Here is a 17,132-nt window from a genome sequence, read left to right on the forward strand (position 1 = left end):
AAAACCAATATTGTTCCACATCTCTATTTTTACTTATACGTGCAACCCTAATTCCTAACCAGATTTTGAGCCAATCTTTTTTCATTTTAAAAAAAATGTTAATTCCCACAGCATTAACTGCTTTAGCTGGAACCTTTACTGCATATCCACCACAGAGGTTGGCGAAGAGAAAATAAATGAAATCTTTGCTTGTTAATTTTATACTTATTGGCCCAGATCACCTGGTGTCCGTATTGTCAGATACAGAGATACATATTGCAACCCGTCAGAAGTTCCATTGCAGTGACTCCATTGAAATTGCCCGGGAAGTTTGAACTTCCAACGTGCAATTCTCCTCTTCCTGGGATCCTCCAAAACAGTCTCCAACTTAGAGTTGGGTCGGAAACTTCAAACGGTTCCAATGTACTTACCTGAATAGTTACCCAAAAAAAGTTAGACCGGTAAATCCTAGCTTAACTAGGTAGCAATATGACTGACACCTCCGCTCTCCTCCCCCCCCACTTCTCCATCATTCACACTAGACCCCCACTCCTCCCAAACTGACCTGAAGCTCCCCCGCCCGCTCGCTCACTAACACTGAAAGGCAGTTCAAATGCCCCAAAGCTTTTCAGTGCGTTAGTAAACACTTACCAGAATATGTCAGCTGGCGCTGTAAAAAGGCTTGTGAAGATGTATTACCAGAGCTGAATTTGAGGGAAAAAAAGATTGGATGAAACTATGAGCTTGGTAACCTTCCGAGGTGCAGTAATTACCACTGTATTGCATCTCCGCTCTTACTTTTCTGCACACGACAGAGCTTCCCTCCCTCCTCCTTCACCGACAATCTAGTGGAAGGAGGCAGCAGTTCGATGGAAGACCACTCCACATTTCTGAAGAAACTGGAATAGGATGATCCTGCCAGAAATGCAGAGCTCTGTCATGGTGCAGAAAAGTAGGAGTGGAGCTGCAATACAGCGGTACTTACTGCACCTCGGAAGGTTTGGGCTATTATTTTATCAACCAAGCTCACTGTTTCATCCAATTTTTTTCCCCTCAAATTCAGTTCAAGTAGAACACCTTCATAATTTAAATCTCTAATTCATTGGATCAATTTTCAGCTCTTCATCATCTGTGTTACTTTGCAGATAAGGTACTGAAAATTGTCCATAATTTTTCAAAGGTGATCATTTTTATCTGTATACAGAGTAATTTGTTTTGATACTCAATTATTTTGGAATGTATCTGAATAAGTGATTGCCTTGTTGATAGCTTGGGATTAGTTGGATACTTAACAATGAATAATTTTCATTTTCCAACTTTATTCACATTCACTCCTTCATTATGTACCTGGTTCATAATTTAACCTTGCTTTGACAAAAACCCAATTGCTCCCACTGTGGCCCATATATTTTCATTGATTAGAAGCTTTCAGAGTACTATCTGGCCACATAGCTGGCACCAGGGAACTGTTAACTGGCAAATATACTCATAAATGTCTTTCACGAATTGCTTGAATAGTAAGGGGCCTAGATCTTAATGGAGCTTAATTGATCACTACCCTTTCACCAGAAGCTTTTAGTTGCGATTTAATTAGCTGATTTGCCATTAATTGCACATACCTTAATATTTAAATGCCTCCTATGTGAATCTTGTTTCTGAAAATCCATGTAGATTATTTCTATTGGAATGCTGTCCTTCTTAGGTACTCTCTTCAAAGAACTGTAATGCATAACTAATGCCTTTGCTATTGGTATTCTTGCGAACTGTCCTGATGAGTGCAAGACAAAAAGCTTTAACAGCATTTTTTTTTCAGCAACACTGAAGCTCTGTACTACCAAGCTACTAATCTAAGCACTATTAAACCCAGGTTGCAGAAGTGAAAAAATAAGAGTTCAAACACAAACTCTGACTCTCTTGTAATTATTTATTGCAATACTTGAAAGAAAAGCAAACTAAAAAATCAACATTTTATTGTGACCTCTCATTAGCATCCAATATATATTTGAATATATTTCAATTTTTATTTTGTTAGAAACTTTTTTGTTCTGTAAAAATGACCCCCTGATGAAGTTAACTATTGCTACTGGCATAGCTGATATTCCTACTCTAAGGTGAAGCGGTCAGTCTTTGTCATTTCCTGTTCTCAACAGAATTTCCTTGTGATGAATATTTTTAGGCGTACTTCCTAAGCATTCATACAGTTTGGGTTCAAGCATTCTTCTCCAGCTACATTGTTATTCCCATTGTGTGAAGTTTTTGATCTATTTTTTCTAGGTGCAATGTCAAACACAAATAGAAGCATATACCTTTTAGTGGCTCACAGTATGCGTTACATTTTGGTTTTGTGCAAAAGCTGCGAAGGATTTCATATCTGTTGTTGAACCTGGGCTAGATTTTCCATTCATTCGTAGTTAATTGGTGGAAAAACTAATCCCCTACAATCATCTCTTGTAGGGCCTGTTGAGCTGAGTCATCAGTTGATCCACCCATATCCAAGAACTAATGCTATAGAATTACAAAGACAGTACAATACAGAAACCGCCTGTCTGCCCAATCATTGTGTTGTTTATTCTCCATGTAAGCAATAATCCACGTGCCTACCATGTTCTCATATTTAATTATTATTCCCCTTTCCTTCAAGAATCTATCTAGTCTATTCTGTGAGAATGGATGTTACTTTTTAAAATATTTTTGGGGAGTATTGTGTTCTGTAAAGAAGGGTGGGTGTCTGTGTGTGTGGTTTAATTAAGTTGGGCACGAGATTGATAGGAATCAGATTGTCTGGGGAGTTTGAAACATGAAAAGGATAGAGGGGTTAAGTTTGAGGTACAAGTATATAGGTTAGATTTAACATTTGCATTTTTAGATAAGTTGAGAGTTTGTTGAATATCAAAGGGCAGTCAGAAGTTAGAAGAAACATGTTTGGATCTTGCAGGAGTTCCATAGGTAAATAGTCGTGGGGCTATTCTATTTTATTGACCCGAAAGCAAAGACAAGATATAGACATAAAAGATTTTAAATTTGGAAGGATTTGAGTTTCAAGGAGGTGTGGGAACAATGGACCCGGAGGTGAAAGGGAATAAAGATCTTTTAGAGTTACTGTGGAGAGCTTAGGATCGAGATAGCTGGAGCTGTTTGAGCTGTTGAACTATAGCTGGAGCTCTGGGCTGGGAGAGGATGCCATTTGAACCAGCCATCCAGAAAAATCTTGGGCTGCAACAAGCAGTTTTATTCTGAAGTGGATTCCACCGCAGAGTGAAAGTGTAGAGGTCATGTGGTATGCCTTTTTTGTCTTTAATACTGCATAACTTTTGTTTCATGTGGCAAATATGATGACCTAATAGCCACAAATTTGGTGAGTATTGAAATACTCCAACAACATTGGGCTAGAGGGAGTCTAGACAATACTATATAGGAGGCATAGTGATTAAATCTTCAAACAGCAGTTTTCCTTGTGTGATATTACTGGATTTTATGGTTCAACATCTATAAGGGGGTGTTGCCTAGAAGGTGTTTACTTGTGGGTTTGACCAAGTAGAGTTTTCTTTTGGGGATGTTTTGTAAGATATTAATTGCATAAGTGTAATCTTGTTTGCTTAAGTTTTCTTTCATTCTTATTAATTAAACTTTTACTTTTAACTTTTTAAACACCAAAAGTGTTACTGGACTTCTTATTACTGAGATAAGTACGTTGTTTTCTCGTTTTTAGAATACAAAGAAAAAAAAAAGTTATGGCTCATAATGCAAGTTTCTCTCTGGGATTTGGTTTGCCCAGCAATTAACACCGGTGGTGGTCATAATAGTCCTTAAATGTTGAATCTTAAATCTATTGTAAAGGTGTTTTTTTTTCCCTGTCCATTGTCTTAATTCTCTTGTATTTAATGATATCTGTGTCCTCTCATTCTAGACCTTCCAATTACTGGAAATGGTTTGTTTCTATCTATTTAAATATACCAGAGAGCATCTTGAAATCTGCTTTGTAACCACCTTTATTGCCTAAATAGCCTATCGTCTGGAGCCCAAAACTGCACACACTACTCCAATTTTGTTCCTACTGAGGTTTTATATAGATTTACCATTGCATCTCAACTTTTATGTTCAGCAATCTCTTGTCTTAAAACCCAGTATTCTAATAGTTTTTTAAATGGACTTATCCGAAATATGCCATTTCTCTTTCTGACATGGAACTCCATCTGCCACCTTTTCTTCCCATTTCACCATCTCAGTAATATCTCTTTGCAGCTTCCTTTGGTTTGAAGATTTAATCACTATGCCTCCTATACAGTATCGTCCAGACTCCCTCTAGCCCAATGTTGTTGGAGTATTTTGATACTCATCACATTTGTGGCTATTAGGTCATCATATTTGCCACATGAAACAAAATTTATGCAATATTAATAAAACAAGCGTACAATCTTTTGAAAATAAGTTTGAGGTCCTGAACCATCAGCACTCAAAGTGAATACACTCACTGCCAAAACTAGGAGAATAGCTTCAAAAGGGTTTTGCAATCCAACTATTCCACAAAGTAAATCTACTGTTACACTCTCAAAGAGGGAGACAATCTGTTAACCGGAATGTTCTCTTTCTGATGTTCTGCTCCAATTTATTTCGTCAATTGTAAACCATTCTATTTTATCAGTACTGATGTATTAGGAATCTTGGGCAGCAAAAAGAATCAGCAAATCTCTAAGTGTTGCTCTCTTGCCTTTCTTATGCTGTGGTGTACAGACATATTTAGTAGGCCTCTGCCTCATGGCCAGCATTCTGTCATCTCTCCTTTTATAACAATAGCACCCTATTCCTTTCAGTTACCTGTTTCAGCTGATCTTTTAACATGAAGGCTGAATACATTTAGATGTTGCTACACTACCCCAGTTCGCCAAAATTGCACATTTCAACACTCATTGGCAGCCATGCAGCGCTGTCTGTCGCTCACGCGCTTCAACTGTTCTGCAAAAACTACTAGCTGAACAAAACCAAGTTCTTCAGTTAGCATACTGGCCAAGAAAATTTAGAGAACAATTGGGCAGCTGTGCTTCAGAAGGCCAGCCCTGCTTTCACCGTTTCAAAGAGTAATCCTGCACATTTAAATGTATTATTATTTAGAGGCATCCAGAGAGAACAAGAACAGAGAAGTTAATAAATGGTAATTTTCTTGCTTCATGGGGCAAGTGGCCATTCAGCTTCCAGGTAACTAGAAACTTGACAACTAATATTCTGACAAGCATATTCAGGTTTAACTGAAATGTGACTCTTGTTTGACAGCAGTGTGGTTGATTCTTCCTTGCTCAATTAAGTACAGACAAACAAATAGCAGCCTAGCAAGTGACCCTCATACTCATACCAACCACTTCAATTTTAATAGAGCTGTTAAGAGATTGCCCTTAACTCCTGCTTTCCTTCCTTCTAACCAGGTTTTAAATCAGTTTGCAACTTCCCCATAATTCCATAAACTTCTCCAATAGCCTCTTGTGTGAATACCACATCCACTAAATGTTGTGGTATATCAGTTGAATGCCACATCCACTAAACTTTCTGCATCCAAAAATGTTACTTCCTCAAAAGAGCTATCAGATCCTTGCCCCTACAATGAAGAGGAGCCACTTTGAGGTTGTACTAGCTATGGTGTTTGGAGATCAAACTTAGCTTTGGCAAATCCTAATTACAATGTTCTCTTGTATCATCTGGTGCTATTGATACTGTTGCTCTATTCTGGACATTCACAAAGCCTTCCACAATTTTTAAAATTCATTCATGGATATTGCCGTCGCTGGCTTAGGCCAGCATTTATTGCCCATCCCTAATTGCTCTTGGGCAGGTGGTGAGCTGTCTCCTTGAACCACTGAAGTCCATGTGCTGTAGGTACACCCACAGTGCTGTCAGAAAGGGAGTTCTAGGATTTTGTCCCAGTGACAGTGAAGGAACAGTGATGTATTTCCAAGTCAGGATGGTGAATGGCTTGGAGAGGAATTCCAGGTGCTTAAGTAATAAGAGTGGTTAATATGATGTGCAACAGTTTGTCTTTATCTTTTTCTTGAAAACATAGGTTTTGGATGCATTCCCCCTGCTCGAACTCCCAGTATATTGGATTTTTTATTTTAATTTTTTCCAACTAAGATTCTAATAGCCTCTTCCTGACCTTGAAATGTTATTTCTCAGATGACCTCATTAAAAAAAAATGTTGAGTTGATTTGTGTGCCCTGCAGAGAGGCCTTGTAGCCCTGTTTAACATGCCAAATTCTCCATTAGATCACTGATTTGGCTTTTGAAATTGTCATTTACCCAACAATCCTTCTGCTTTAGAAAATCAATTATAGCAGTCCATGTAATTTCTTAACTTAAAACTTCCACCATCTGAGGGTTGTTGTCACCCATTGAAACCTGCTATGTTAGCAGGAAATTGGATAGAGAAACGAGTAATAAAATAGCCACCTGAAAATCAAACAGACTATAAGCAGTTTGATTTAGGGAGTAATAAGAATAGCTAAAGCTTCAGAAGCAGGAGTTTTTAGTGTTCTGTTTGTGTTTTATGTTTAATGTGGTTGTATTAAGCCAGAAATGGAGCTCTCTGTCAAAGGTGAGAAGCAACTGAAATGATTTTTTTTAAAATGAAGTACATTTTTAGCATTTCAAGTTTATGAAAATGAGGTTTTCAGAGCTAGGTGAATTAAATATTTTCTTTCTGTAACCTGCAGAGTTCTAGTTTTAACACATTTTCGAATGCTGTTTGTCAGTTAGTTTTGTAATGTAGCCTCTTGTGTGTTGTATTGAAACAGCGTCAAGAAAACAAGAAATTGTAATATTTTTCATCGGCTAATATCACTGTCATTTTTCTTATGTACTGGAAGACAGGTGGTTGGGGTAATTGGAGTAAGAGCCAGAATGACTGCACGAGTCTAAAACCAACAGTAAGAAGTGGGTTTGTTATATTAATGAACCAAGAGGAACTTCCATCAGAATTTTATATAAAGCAATAACAAGAGTGTTTTTGAATTGAGTTATTTTAGTTCAAAGGTATGCAGATTGTAAAAGGTATGAGTAAGGTAAAGATAGGGTATGTTTGTTTTTACAAGTCTAAGAGCTAGGGTAACAAAACGAGTTTAATCAGTTCTGGGAAGAAAGCATTTCTGAAGAGACTGGTTGAGATAATAGAGAGATCAAAGGGAAGGAATGCATTTAAGGAAATACTGATGCCTAGGCAAGGATAGCTGGTCAGATCTCTCAAAAGACGGCAGGGTGGCTGGTCAGAACTCCAGAAGACATTGTGAGCAAGGCCAGACCTGAAGACCCAGTTGCTGTCAGCCTCAGAGGACGCCCCAAGGTAAAAGGCATGGTGTGGTAAAAATTACCAGGATTCTATTGATTCTAAAATCTATAAGGATCGTTGCTGAACAGAAAGGGAGAAGGTTAGCTCTGAGGGCAGTTAAGCTAAGATCTTATGGAACTGTTTTAAAGTACTGTTTACTGTGTGAAACCATTCTTGTGTTTAAGTGTCTTGGGTTTTAATCTTTTTTGCTTTATTATTTTAATAAACGTTTACCCTATAATAAAATCCTCACAGCTACTCGGGAACATCATTTACTGATTTCAGAACTTCTCATACAAAGTGCAAAAACTGTTTTGGCAGCTGTTTCAAATTTCCCCCGGGATTTGGGCAGCTTGGCATTTACTATTAGCCGTGCCATAACACAGATCAAATACATTTAACAGAGAAGATCTTCCATCTTCACTGGATTGAAACCTAGGTGTTAAGGAGAAAAAGGTCTTCTGACTCATTACGCAGACCAGAATTTAAATCAATTTTGGAGTTAAAATGAATAGTGTTCATGTGTGAGAATTTAGGCCGACTCCTTGAATGTGAACATGTACTGTAATTCTTGTTGCAACTATTATGATCCTAATGTTATCAATGCAATTTATTCTTCTAAAGTAATCCACTGAAAATGGTCCTATAGCCACAGTTCAGACTGACCAAGTGGTCTTTACAAGGTCTCTTAGAAGGTGTTCAAATTGAGCTAAATATGATTTACTATTTAAGTTTACTAAAATTAGCAATCAATTCAGAAAAATGTTTTTACAACATATCCCCCTCATATATTTTACAGTGAGGAGCCGCATCCAGCAAGGTTTGATTTCAGTTGCTGCCCGGACTGTGATAATTCATTTGGTGAACCATGTTGGTCATTATCCATTGAGTGGTGGTCCAGCAATGCTGACCAGCTTGATAAGTGAGAACCATGACAATCCCTTCACTGACTGTACTGAGCTTTCCCCTGAACTTTTTGAGAATCCCAATCTCCAGTTTTTTGTGTTGAACAGTTCCACCCTTATCTCATACCTGGAAATCCCTGTTGAGGACAACATCCCAGGAGGAGGGATGTCAGCTGGACTCTCAACAGCTACCTCAAATGTTAGAGTTGTGGTGCGTGATATATCTGGTAAATACTCCTGGGATTCTGCAATTCTGTATGGACCACCTCACTGCTGTCAACAAAGGCAGATTGCTCACAAGTTCACAAATCTTCATAAAGAAGAACAGATGGTTGAACCTGTCTTCAATGAGGCAGAAACTGATGATGTTGATTTAAGGGAATATTTGGTACCTCAAACAAAAAGAAGGTGCAGGGAAATAGTGCCATCTTGGGATGTAATTCGTGATGATGAAGATGCCTTGGATGAGATGCTGCAGTACCTGGGTTCCACCAGTCCAGAGTGCCTCCAGAGAGCTGGTGTGCAACTTAATATCCCTGCTCCCCCTCCTGTTTGTATTTCAGAGAAACAGGAAAATGATGTAATCAATGCGATTCTAAAACAGTACACGGAAGAGAAGGAGTTTGTGGAGAAAAATGGCAATGACCTAAATATGAAAGCAATGGAGCAGGAACAACCATGCCCACAGGAGCCTCAGTCTGTGTTTTACTATTGCAGGATGCTGCTGAATATTCTTGGCATGAATTCATGGGATAACAGGTAAGATAGAAGAGATTTAAATTTTAAACAATTGTACACTTAATTAGAAATCTGTCCATTTTGTTCTAATCTCCACACTTCTGAAAGATGCTTTCAGACCGTCCACATTTGTTAGTAGCTTCTGATGCATTTAAAATGAGATGTGGACTTGCAAGGTTACTATAACTTATATTAAAATTGAATGTTATGTATTCAAGATATCAAATTTTGCAACAAAAGTAAACTTCCAAAAATGCATTTTTCATTTTAATCATCTGTCCCACACTGCAGAGATGATTGACTGGTTCTTAGGAAGCCACATGGTTAGACAGATCAAAATGTTATGATTTAGATAGAGTAGGCAAACTAATGTAGTATGAACTAACATAATACAAAACACCAAGTGATGCACTACCAGACAAATTCTGTTCCTTCATCTCATGTTTTCTTGTTATGGTATTGGAACAGGCTTTCACTCTACCCACAGAGAAGGTCCTTTTTGTTTTTGTAAAATTTATTCTCTTCCAGCTGCTCAGCCTATTCTTTCTTTACAGCGCTAACCGATGAAGCTTTACAATGAAAGCTAAAGCAATACTCCCCTTTGTAGGATGTGCATATAAATAATACCAAGAAAATTATGCTCTTAATGGCTGTCTGCATGTTTAGCTGGTTATGGCAATAATCATCATATGGTCTTTGCAGTCATTTTTAGGAAACTGCCAAGCAAGTTAAAACAGCACAAACAATGAGACTGTGGCACAAATTTTGATTAAACACTTCGGATCCCAGACTGTAACAATTCTTCCAGATCTTATCCACACAATAACAAGCAACTTACCCAATTCTCTCTGCAGCTAGCTGGGACTATAGTCATAATAGCAAAATACTGCAGATGCTGCAGTTTGGAAATAAAAATAGAAATGGAAAAACTCAGCAGGTGTGGCAGCATCTGTGGAGAGAGAAGCAGAGTTAACATTTCAAGTCCAACATGACTCCAAAGAAGGGCCATGTTGGTCTCAATGCGTTAACTCTGTTTCTCTGTCCACAAATGCAGGCAGGCTTGCTGAGTTTTTCCAGCACACTTTTTTTTATTTGGGTTTATAATCGCATGGGTATGTCCTGACATACTTAATCTGCCCCCTTGACCTGTTCCCAAAATGGATTGAGCTCACTGGATACCCCCAGAATTACAGGAACATCTGTATAACACTCTAGTCTAAGAGTTAGCAATCATCCTCCAATTTCTTTCACCAGTAGGGGAAACCTACCAACAGGATATTTATCTATTTAATTCCTGGAGCTGCAGAATGGCATGGCAGTGTTTATTATTTCCACTGGAGTTCTAGCTGCAGCTATTACAGCAGCCCTCTGATGGGAAGCATTTATTTTTGTAGACTGGTTCAGGAGAGGCTACAAGTATTTTAAGAAGCAGCAGCAGAGTCTGCAATTTTTCAAAATGGCAATGAAAAGCTAGACCCTTCAAACGTAATTTCTTCCTTGTTGAGGGGTACCAGCACTGCTTAGTATAAGAGTACCCCTTTTGTGGAAGTTTGTTTACTACATTAATATAGAACAACATAATCATTATTGCCATTTTGTCCTGAAGCATTCCTGCTTGCTGTCAGTGCAAGCATTTATTTCCTGAACCCTTTTGTTGATCAGAAAAGTTGGAGCAGATCAGTCAGTTTCTCAGGCCATTTCATTCAATTAGAAGCATCCCATAACATTGCCTGTGTTTATTTGACAGCAATATTTTTGTGAGAAATGCTGCCTTAAATCCTGTGAATGTATGACTGGCTAAATATAATATGAAACACCTGCTGTGGGATATCTTCAAGGAAATTCAGAGCTATATTTTTGCTGTATTGCAGAAAGAAATCAGTCTGATTTCCACAGCTTCTAACCATACATTCGCTCCATCTCCAAAACCACTTGTCTCTACTTCTGTGGCATCACCCAAATCTACACCTAACTCAGCTCATATGATGCAACCCTTATCCATGCCTTTGGTCCTTTACTATTCCAATGCTCTCCTGACCAGCTTCCCACCTTCTACCCTATATAAACTTGATTTCATCCAAAACTCTGCTGCCTATATCCTAACTCACACCAAGGCTAGTTCACCTGTCATCTCTGTGCAAGCTGTCCTATGTAGACTTTTAGTCTGGTAACATCTCAATTTAAAATTCTAATCTTTGGTTTCAAAACCCTCCATGACCTTTTTGTTCTGTAGCGTCTTGAATCCTCTTGCACACAGTTGTTAAAACACTTGCAATCTGTAATTTACAAGTTATAATGTATTTAACATTAATGTTTGCTGATACCTGTAGCACCTAGTTAATGCCCAAAGGAGGATAAGTGAAAAAAAGCTCTGAATATGCAGACTAATGTTCTTTGCCATTTTCTTGAATTTGTGGTATGTAGCAGCCATTCTTCCAATAGGAAGAATTATAAAATGTTTCCTTGTGCTACTCATTCATAAGTGCCAAATCAACTTTTCAGTTCTAATTATAATGGAATGATTTGTCTATATACAAGACAAAAATGCTATTTCAAAGTGACTCTTTTTTTCTGCTGTAACATGTTTAGACATCTGTTTTGTTGGGCTTTCTGGATCTGTGACTGATCAGTTATAAACAAATTACTCTTTTCTGTGGAGCTGTTTCCTGAGGTACAGGTCTGACAGTCTTCGTAACCTGTGTTTAAATCCTGTTCATGGAAATAATGGAAATGATTACCTCTATTTAAGACTGTTAAGGAGACTGATATAGTTGATTTTTACTTTTGTTTTTGCTTAGTTTGTAACACTTGGTCAGTTGCTTAAAAGTTATGCAGTAAAAATCACACTAGGAATTACTAGCAGATTCTGTATTGTGGAGTAAAACAGACGGCAACTTCTGGCGTCCACACGCACACTACAGAAATCTGGAAGTTGCTGTCACATTTGCCCTGCTCCCCCACAAACTGGGGGGTTGGGGGTGTGTGTATGTGTTCAGTGCAGTTAGAAGTTTTAATTACTACTGAATAACCCTGCTGACACTGATAATTTATTTTTAAAAATGTAAGTTCCTCCAGATTTTAATTATTGTTGAAGAGCCTTTTTTTCTCTCTCTCTCTCTCTCTCTCTCTCTCTCTCTCTCTCTCTCTCTTTTTCTCTCTCTCTCTCTTCCCCCACCTTGGTCTTGCCTTCTTGCCCTCCCTACCTAGCCCCACCCCTTCCGCTCGCCATCTGGCCACGTCCCCCCTCCTCTCCCATTTTTCTTTTGCTATCTGTACATGATTTTACATCAAATTAAGTATTCTAATTTGCACTTCCTAGTTTAGACTGCCCATTCTTCAGTGAGGTTTCTTCAGTCTGGTTGAAAGTATGAGCTGTTGCTTGTCTTGTTCGCACAGGTCCCAGATTCACTGTAGAGGGTACTGTACTGCTAAAGAGACCCATGACCATAAAATTGCCACTCAAAAACACTCAAAGTATTGGCACCTGTAAACATAATGGCCTGAACTTCCACGGCGTGACAATCAGAGTCAGATTACCACTCTGTTCCTAATTTCATAAATTTAAATTTTTTAAATTCTGTCTCACCCGACTCTGCGAGAACTGTACAGGGCAGCACTGGAGCCTTCAGTCGAGTGCTGCTGCATCGGAGGGAAGGAGGGCACACCCCTAAAGCAGGTAAGTTAAAGGTCCAACCAGGTTTAAAGGTTTTTGACAAGTAGGGAGAAGGTCATTTTAGAAGGTAAGTGGGTGGGATTGGTTGCGGGGGATTGACTCGGCTCAGGCCTCGCTGGGGTGTGGTTGAGCCGGGCTGGGCCTTGGCGGGGTTGTTGGGTCGAGCCTGGCCTTGGTGGGTGGTGGTAGGGTTCAGGCCAGGTCAAGGTTTGGCAGTTGGGGTGGGGGGGTGGGGGTCGGGTCCGGTTGGGACTTGGCAGGGGGCTGGGTGGGTGTTGGGTCCGGCCAAGCCTTGACAGGGAGTACGGGTTGTCAGGTCTGATAGGGCCTTGGCGGTGGGGTGGGGGCTGTCGGGCCAGGCCAGGCCTTGGTGGATGGGGTCTGGTCTGGTTGTGCTGGGCCTTGGTGGGAGGGTGAGCTTGGGGGTTGGGTCTGGGGGCGGGGTGGTTGCGGGTTGTGTCCAGTCAGGCCTTGGCAAGGAGAAGTTTGGGGATTGGGTCCGGTGGGGCCCTGATGGGGATGAGAGCCGGGAGTAGGGCCTTGGCAGGGTAGAGGTGGTGGGGTTGAGAGTCGGTCTGGTGGTGACGGATGGCTGGGGAGTCAGGTCTGAGAGAAGGGAGAGAGTTGGGTCTGGTTTCGGGGTGTGGGGAAGAGCCCTCATGGGAGGGATGGGAGGTTTGGAGAAAGAGTCCCCATGTAGGGAAGAAAGATAGTCCCGATAAGGGTTTGGGGTTGGGAAAATGTGACCCCATTGGAAGGAGGGGGTGGGGAGAAAGAGTCCCCATGAAAGTTGGGGGAGGGAGAGTCCCCATGGAAGGGGGGGCAGGGGGGAAAGAGCCCCTACAGGAGGGGGGAGGGGAAAAATGAGTCCCCATGGAAGGGCTGGGAGGGAAGAAAGAGTCCCCATGGAAGGGTATGTGGGAGGGGTGGAGAGAAAGAAAGAGAGTCCCTGCATGGGGGTGGTATTGGGAAAATGCCTCCACATTGGAGGGAGGGGGGTGGGAGAAATAGTCCCACGAAAGAGGGGGTGAAGAGTCCCCATGTAAGGGGCGTGGGAAAGAAAGAGTACCGTATGGGGGGTGTTGGAAGAAAGAGTACCCATGGAAACGTTGAGGGGGGGAAGAAAGAGTACCCATGGAAGTATGGTGGGGAAAGGGGGTGTGGTAAGAAAATACCCCCATGGGGAGGAGGGGGTATGTCCTTATGGGGGTTGATGTGTCTGTAGAGTAGCTACCCAGAAGTTAGAAGTGGTTTTAATTTTTCTAACTTTTTCTAGGTAACTATTGATGTAACACAGTCGGAACCATCCAAAGTTTTTGATTTAAATTGCATTTTCGGATGATTCCCAGTGCAGGGCAATTGCCCATGGGAAACTTGCACTGCCCAGATAATTGCCATGCAAACCTTATCTGGGCATTTCTGGGGAGGGGTTCCCCAGCGTGCCTTTGGGATATCCCCCAGGTACACTGTCCTGGAGCTTGGAAGTTAAGACTCACTGAATATCAGAATTTCATGGGGACCCTTCCATTATCTTTTGGGTAAACATTCCTCCAAATTCTCTTCAAAACCTCTCAACTGTGGACTTCTCAGCTTAAACTTAGGTTATGCTGCACATTCTTCAAGTTAACTCCATTCTGCCTCAAGGCTAGCTGCCTTTCACTATGAGGATACTGTAAATATCTTCCTCTAGCTTCTAGCTCTGTAAATCTTCCAGCATCTTTCCTCTTCACAAATTCCAATCTGAGCTTGAGCCCCCAACCCATTATGGGCCGAATTTTCCCCATGTTGAGGACGAAGTTGATGGGTGAGCGCGCACAGGCGCGCTTGCGATCAGCGCACCCGATTGGAGGCATGGTGCCATTTTATGTGGGCAGGCCAATTAAGGCCCTCCAAGCTTGATGTCCACACAGAAGAGCTTTGCGCTCCCTGTGCGGGCCGGGGTGGGGGGTAGATCCCAAAATCGAGAGTGTGCTCTTTTGCACACGCACACGATAGAGCACACTCATCTCCCTGAAGCTAAATGCTGCCTCAGGGAGATCGGCTCAAAATATCCAAAACCTAAAAATAGAAAAATAAAATTTCCCTAACATGCCCCCTCGTGTGACAATGTCATATGAGTTGGGACATGTCCATAATAGTCACAAAAACTTTATTAAAAATTTTTAAAACCTACATGAAACCTCATCCCGCCCGTGGTTGAGGTTTCATGCTTTTTCTAGTTCGCGCCGGAACTCCTGGCCTGCCCAACAACCTTAAGGTTGGACGGGCAGGCCCTTTAATTACAATTGGCCAGCGCCTGCCTTCCTGAAAATTTAAATGGGGTGCGGTGATGTCGGGAGTTCCCCCCGATGTCACCGCGCGTCATTATACATGGCGAGCGGGCCCTGCCCCTGCTTGCCAACATGTAAAATCCTGCCCTATGTGTGATGAACGGTAGTGTTAGCATTTTCTCTGCTTGAGTTGCAGGCCTGACCAACATTTATCTCCTTTTGCTCTCCCAACTCTGTAAAACTGCATCTATGTTCTGTGTGGAACGCCCAGATAAATTAAAGAATGGAACCTCTAACCCCCACAGCCTGTCCCCACGACAAGGTGGCATGCTTTGGGGTGGTTCAAACAGAAGTGCAAACTGATTATTTTCACCTTCAACACAACACTTTGATTATATAACCCACATGAATAACTTGTATCCCTAATGGAATTTTATGACATTTTTCTCAGTATTGTCATCCCTATCAAGAAACTCCCTTGTTGACCAATTGTCTTTCTCTTCTTTTCATTTGAAAATTACAAAAAGTTTAAATTTTTTATTGAGTCAAGAGTAGACTTTCTGCCTCTACCAAAAGCACAATAGATTATCCATTGTTCAAGTCCTCTTCCTTTCTAAGTCTAACCTCATTAAACAAACACTTGTAATTAAAAACTGTAATTACCCCGGGTCTATTTTAATTGCAATTACATCAGTGTCATTTATCAGGTTCTCAACCAGATGTTTCCGTTTAACGTACATTTAACACTTTAACCTCCAAACTAAAAGTTATATTGCTAAAACTAAAAACTATATTCTAAAACTTATGAATTATGGAATCAGATATTCGCAACACCTTGACATTGAGGACAAGTACTTGCTTCTACCAGAATGTAACCCATGAGGAGGATTGTCCCCTCATTGGGCAGGCACGATAGGCATGCCTGGGAGCAGCCGCGAGAAGGTCCACTGCCCGCGATCGGGCCCCAACTCCGATTTCACGCTGGCTGGCCAATTAGTGGCCAGCCAGTGTGAAATATGCGCTGAGAGTCTCAGCAATGCCGGGGTAGGGGCAGGAGGAGTGCGAGCGCTGAAGTTTGCGCGTGTGCAGGGTTGCGCTCACTGAAAGCTCCCTGAAGGCACAGAGCTGCCTCAGGGTGTTGAAGATTTTTAAAAACAAAATTAAAGATGTTAAAAGTCCAGAAAAAGTGTCTGCACAGCACACTCACCTTTACATGGCGATTATTAAAACCCTGGCCAAGCGTTTTTATTTTTTTTTATTTCATTACGAAAACTTCATCCTGCCTATGGATGAGGTTTCACAAAAAATGCAAAAGCCGCCTGGCCTATTCACCTGCCCGCCTGCCAACCATAAGGTTGGATGGGTGGCAAAAAATTCAACTTAATTACCAGCTTGAGGGCCTTAATAGACCTCTTAATTGTCGGCAGACACGCTGCCAACTCTCGCGTGCGACGCCGACCGAAATATTGCGTGATTGTGTGATGACTTTGGGATGCTCATCTGACATTGTCGCATGCTATTTCACACTCGGGCATAACAGGCGTGTGCCCGCACGCCGAGCTAAAATTCCTGCCCCATGTGTCTTCCCCACCACCACCATCTTACTGCCCCCTCAGGGACTCTTCCGCACCCACCCCCCAAACATAAGGACTCTTTTTCTTCCCCCACACACAAGAACTCCTTTTCTTTCCTCCACTGACCACCCCCACAGGAACTCTTTTTTTCTTCCCCTCACCCCCACCCCCCTGCATGGGGACTCTTAAGCTATGATAAAGTCAAGAGCTGAGTGATTCTAGTATTAATGATTTAGGAGGAGGTTGATGGTTCAGTAATTGAATTTAGGTTAATCCTGTTTTTTGTCAATGGGGTACAGCAGGACAAACTTAAAATTGTCAGACAGAGGCTAGTGCTGGTTTTACTAAAACAGCTTACTTAAGGTAGCAGCAATGTAACAGATATGTAGAATTCATTTAATTGCTATAAATTTCATCTCTGGTGCTGCTGATGTCTTTGATGCAATACAAGAAAACACCATGATTGATTTACGGCGTTAGTCTATTATATATACAAATAAAATCAATAGTGTCCGTTCTAATTTCAACTTTACGTTTTGCTGTAGGACCAGTTTCCATCTTCTGAAGAAAAATGAAAAGCTTTTACGAGAACTGAAAAACCTCGATTCAAGGCAATGGTAAATGTCTCTTCAGGAGTTGTTATCTTTGGATTTTAGGCTCAAATATTTCACTAATTTATAGCAT

The 17,132-nt window shown here is 41.0% G+C and overlaps 1 protein-coding gene across 8 annotated transcripts in view; it reads left to right on the forward strand.

The window, feature by feature from the left end:
• ralgapa1 (Ral GTPase activating protein catalytic subunit alpha 1) overlaps positions 1-17,132 on the forward strand; it is a 337,589-nt gene that overhangs the window by 218,383 nt on the left and 102,074 nt on the right. For all 8 annotated transcript variants that reach the window (XR_005946224.1, XR_005946225.1, XM_041213937.1 and 5 more), the window contains 2 exons: positions 8,088-8,952; positions 16,994-17,065. Coding sequence is in view for 6 of the 8 variants with exons in the window: in XM_041213937.1 (XP_041069871.1) it covers positions 8,088-8,952; positions 16,994-17,065 (937 nt within the window). In the remaining 2 variants the exon portion in view is untranslated. The remainder of the gene's footprint in view (positions 1-8,087; positions 8,953-16,993; positions 17,066-17,132) is intronic.

This window comes from Carcharodon carcharias, chromosome 20 (assembly GCF_017639515.1).
Source record: "Carcharodon carcharias isolate sCarCar2 chromosome 20, sCarCar2.pri, whole genome shotgun sequence".
Lineage (NCBI taxonomy): Eukaryota > Metazoa > Chordata > Chondrichthyes > Lamniformes > Lamnidae > Carcharodon > Carcharodon carcharias.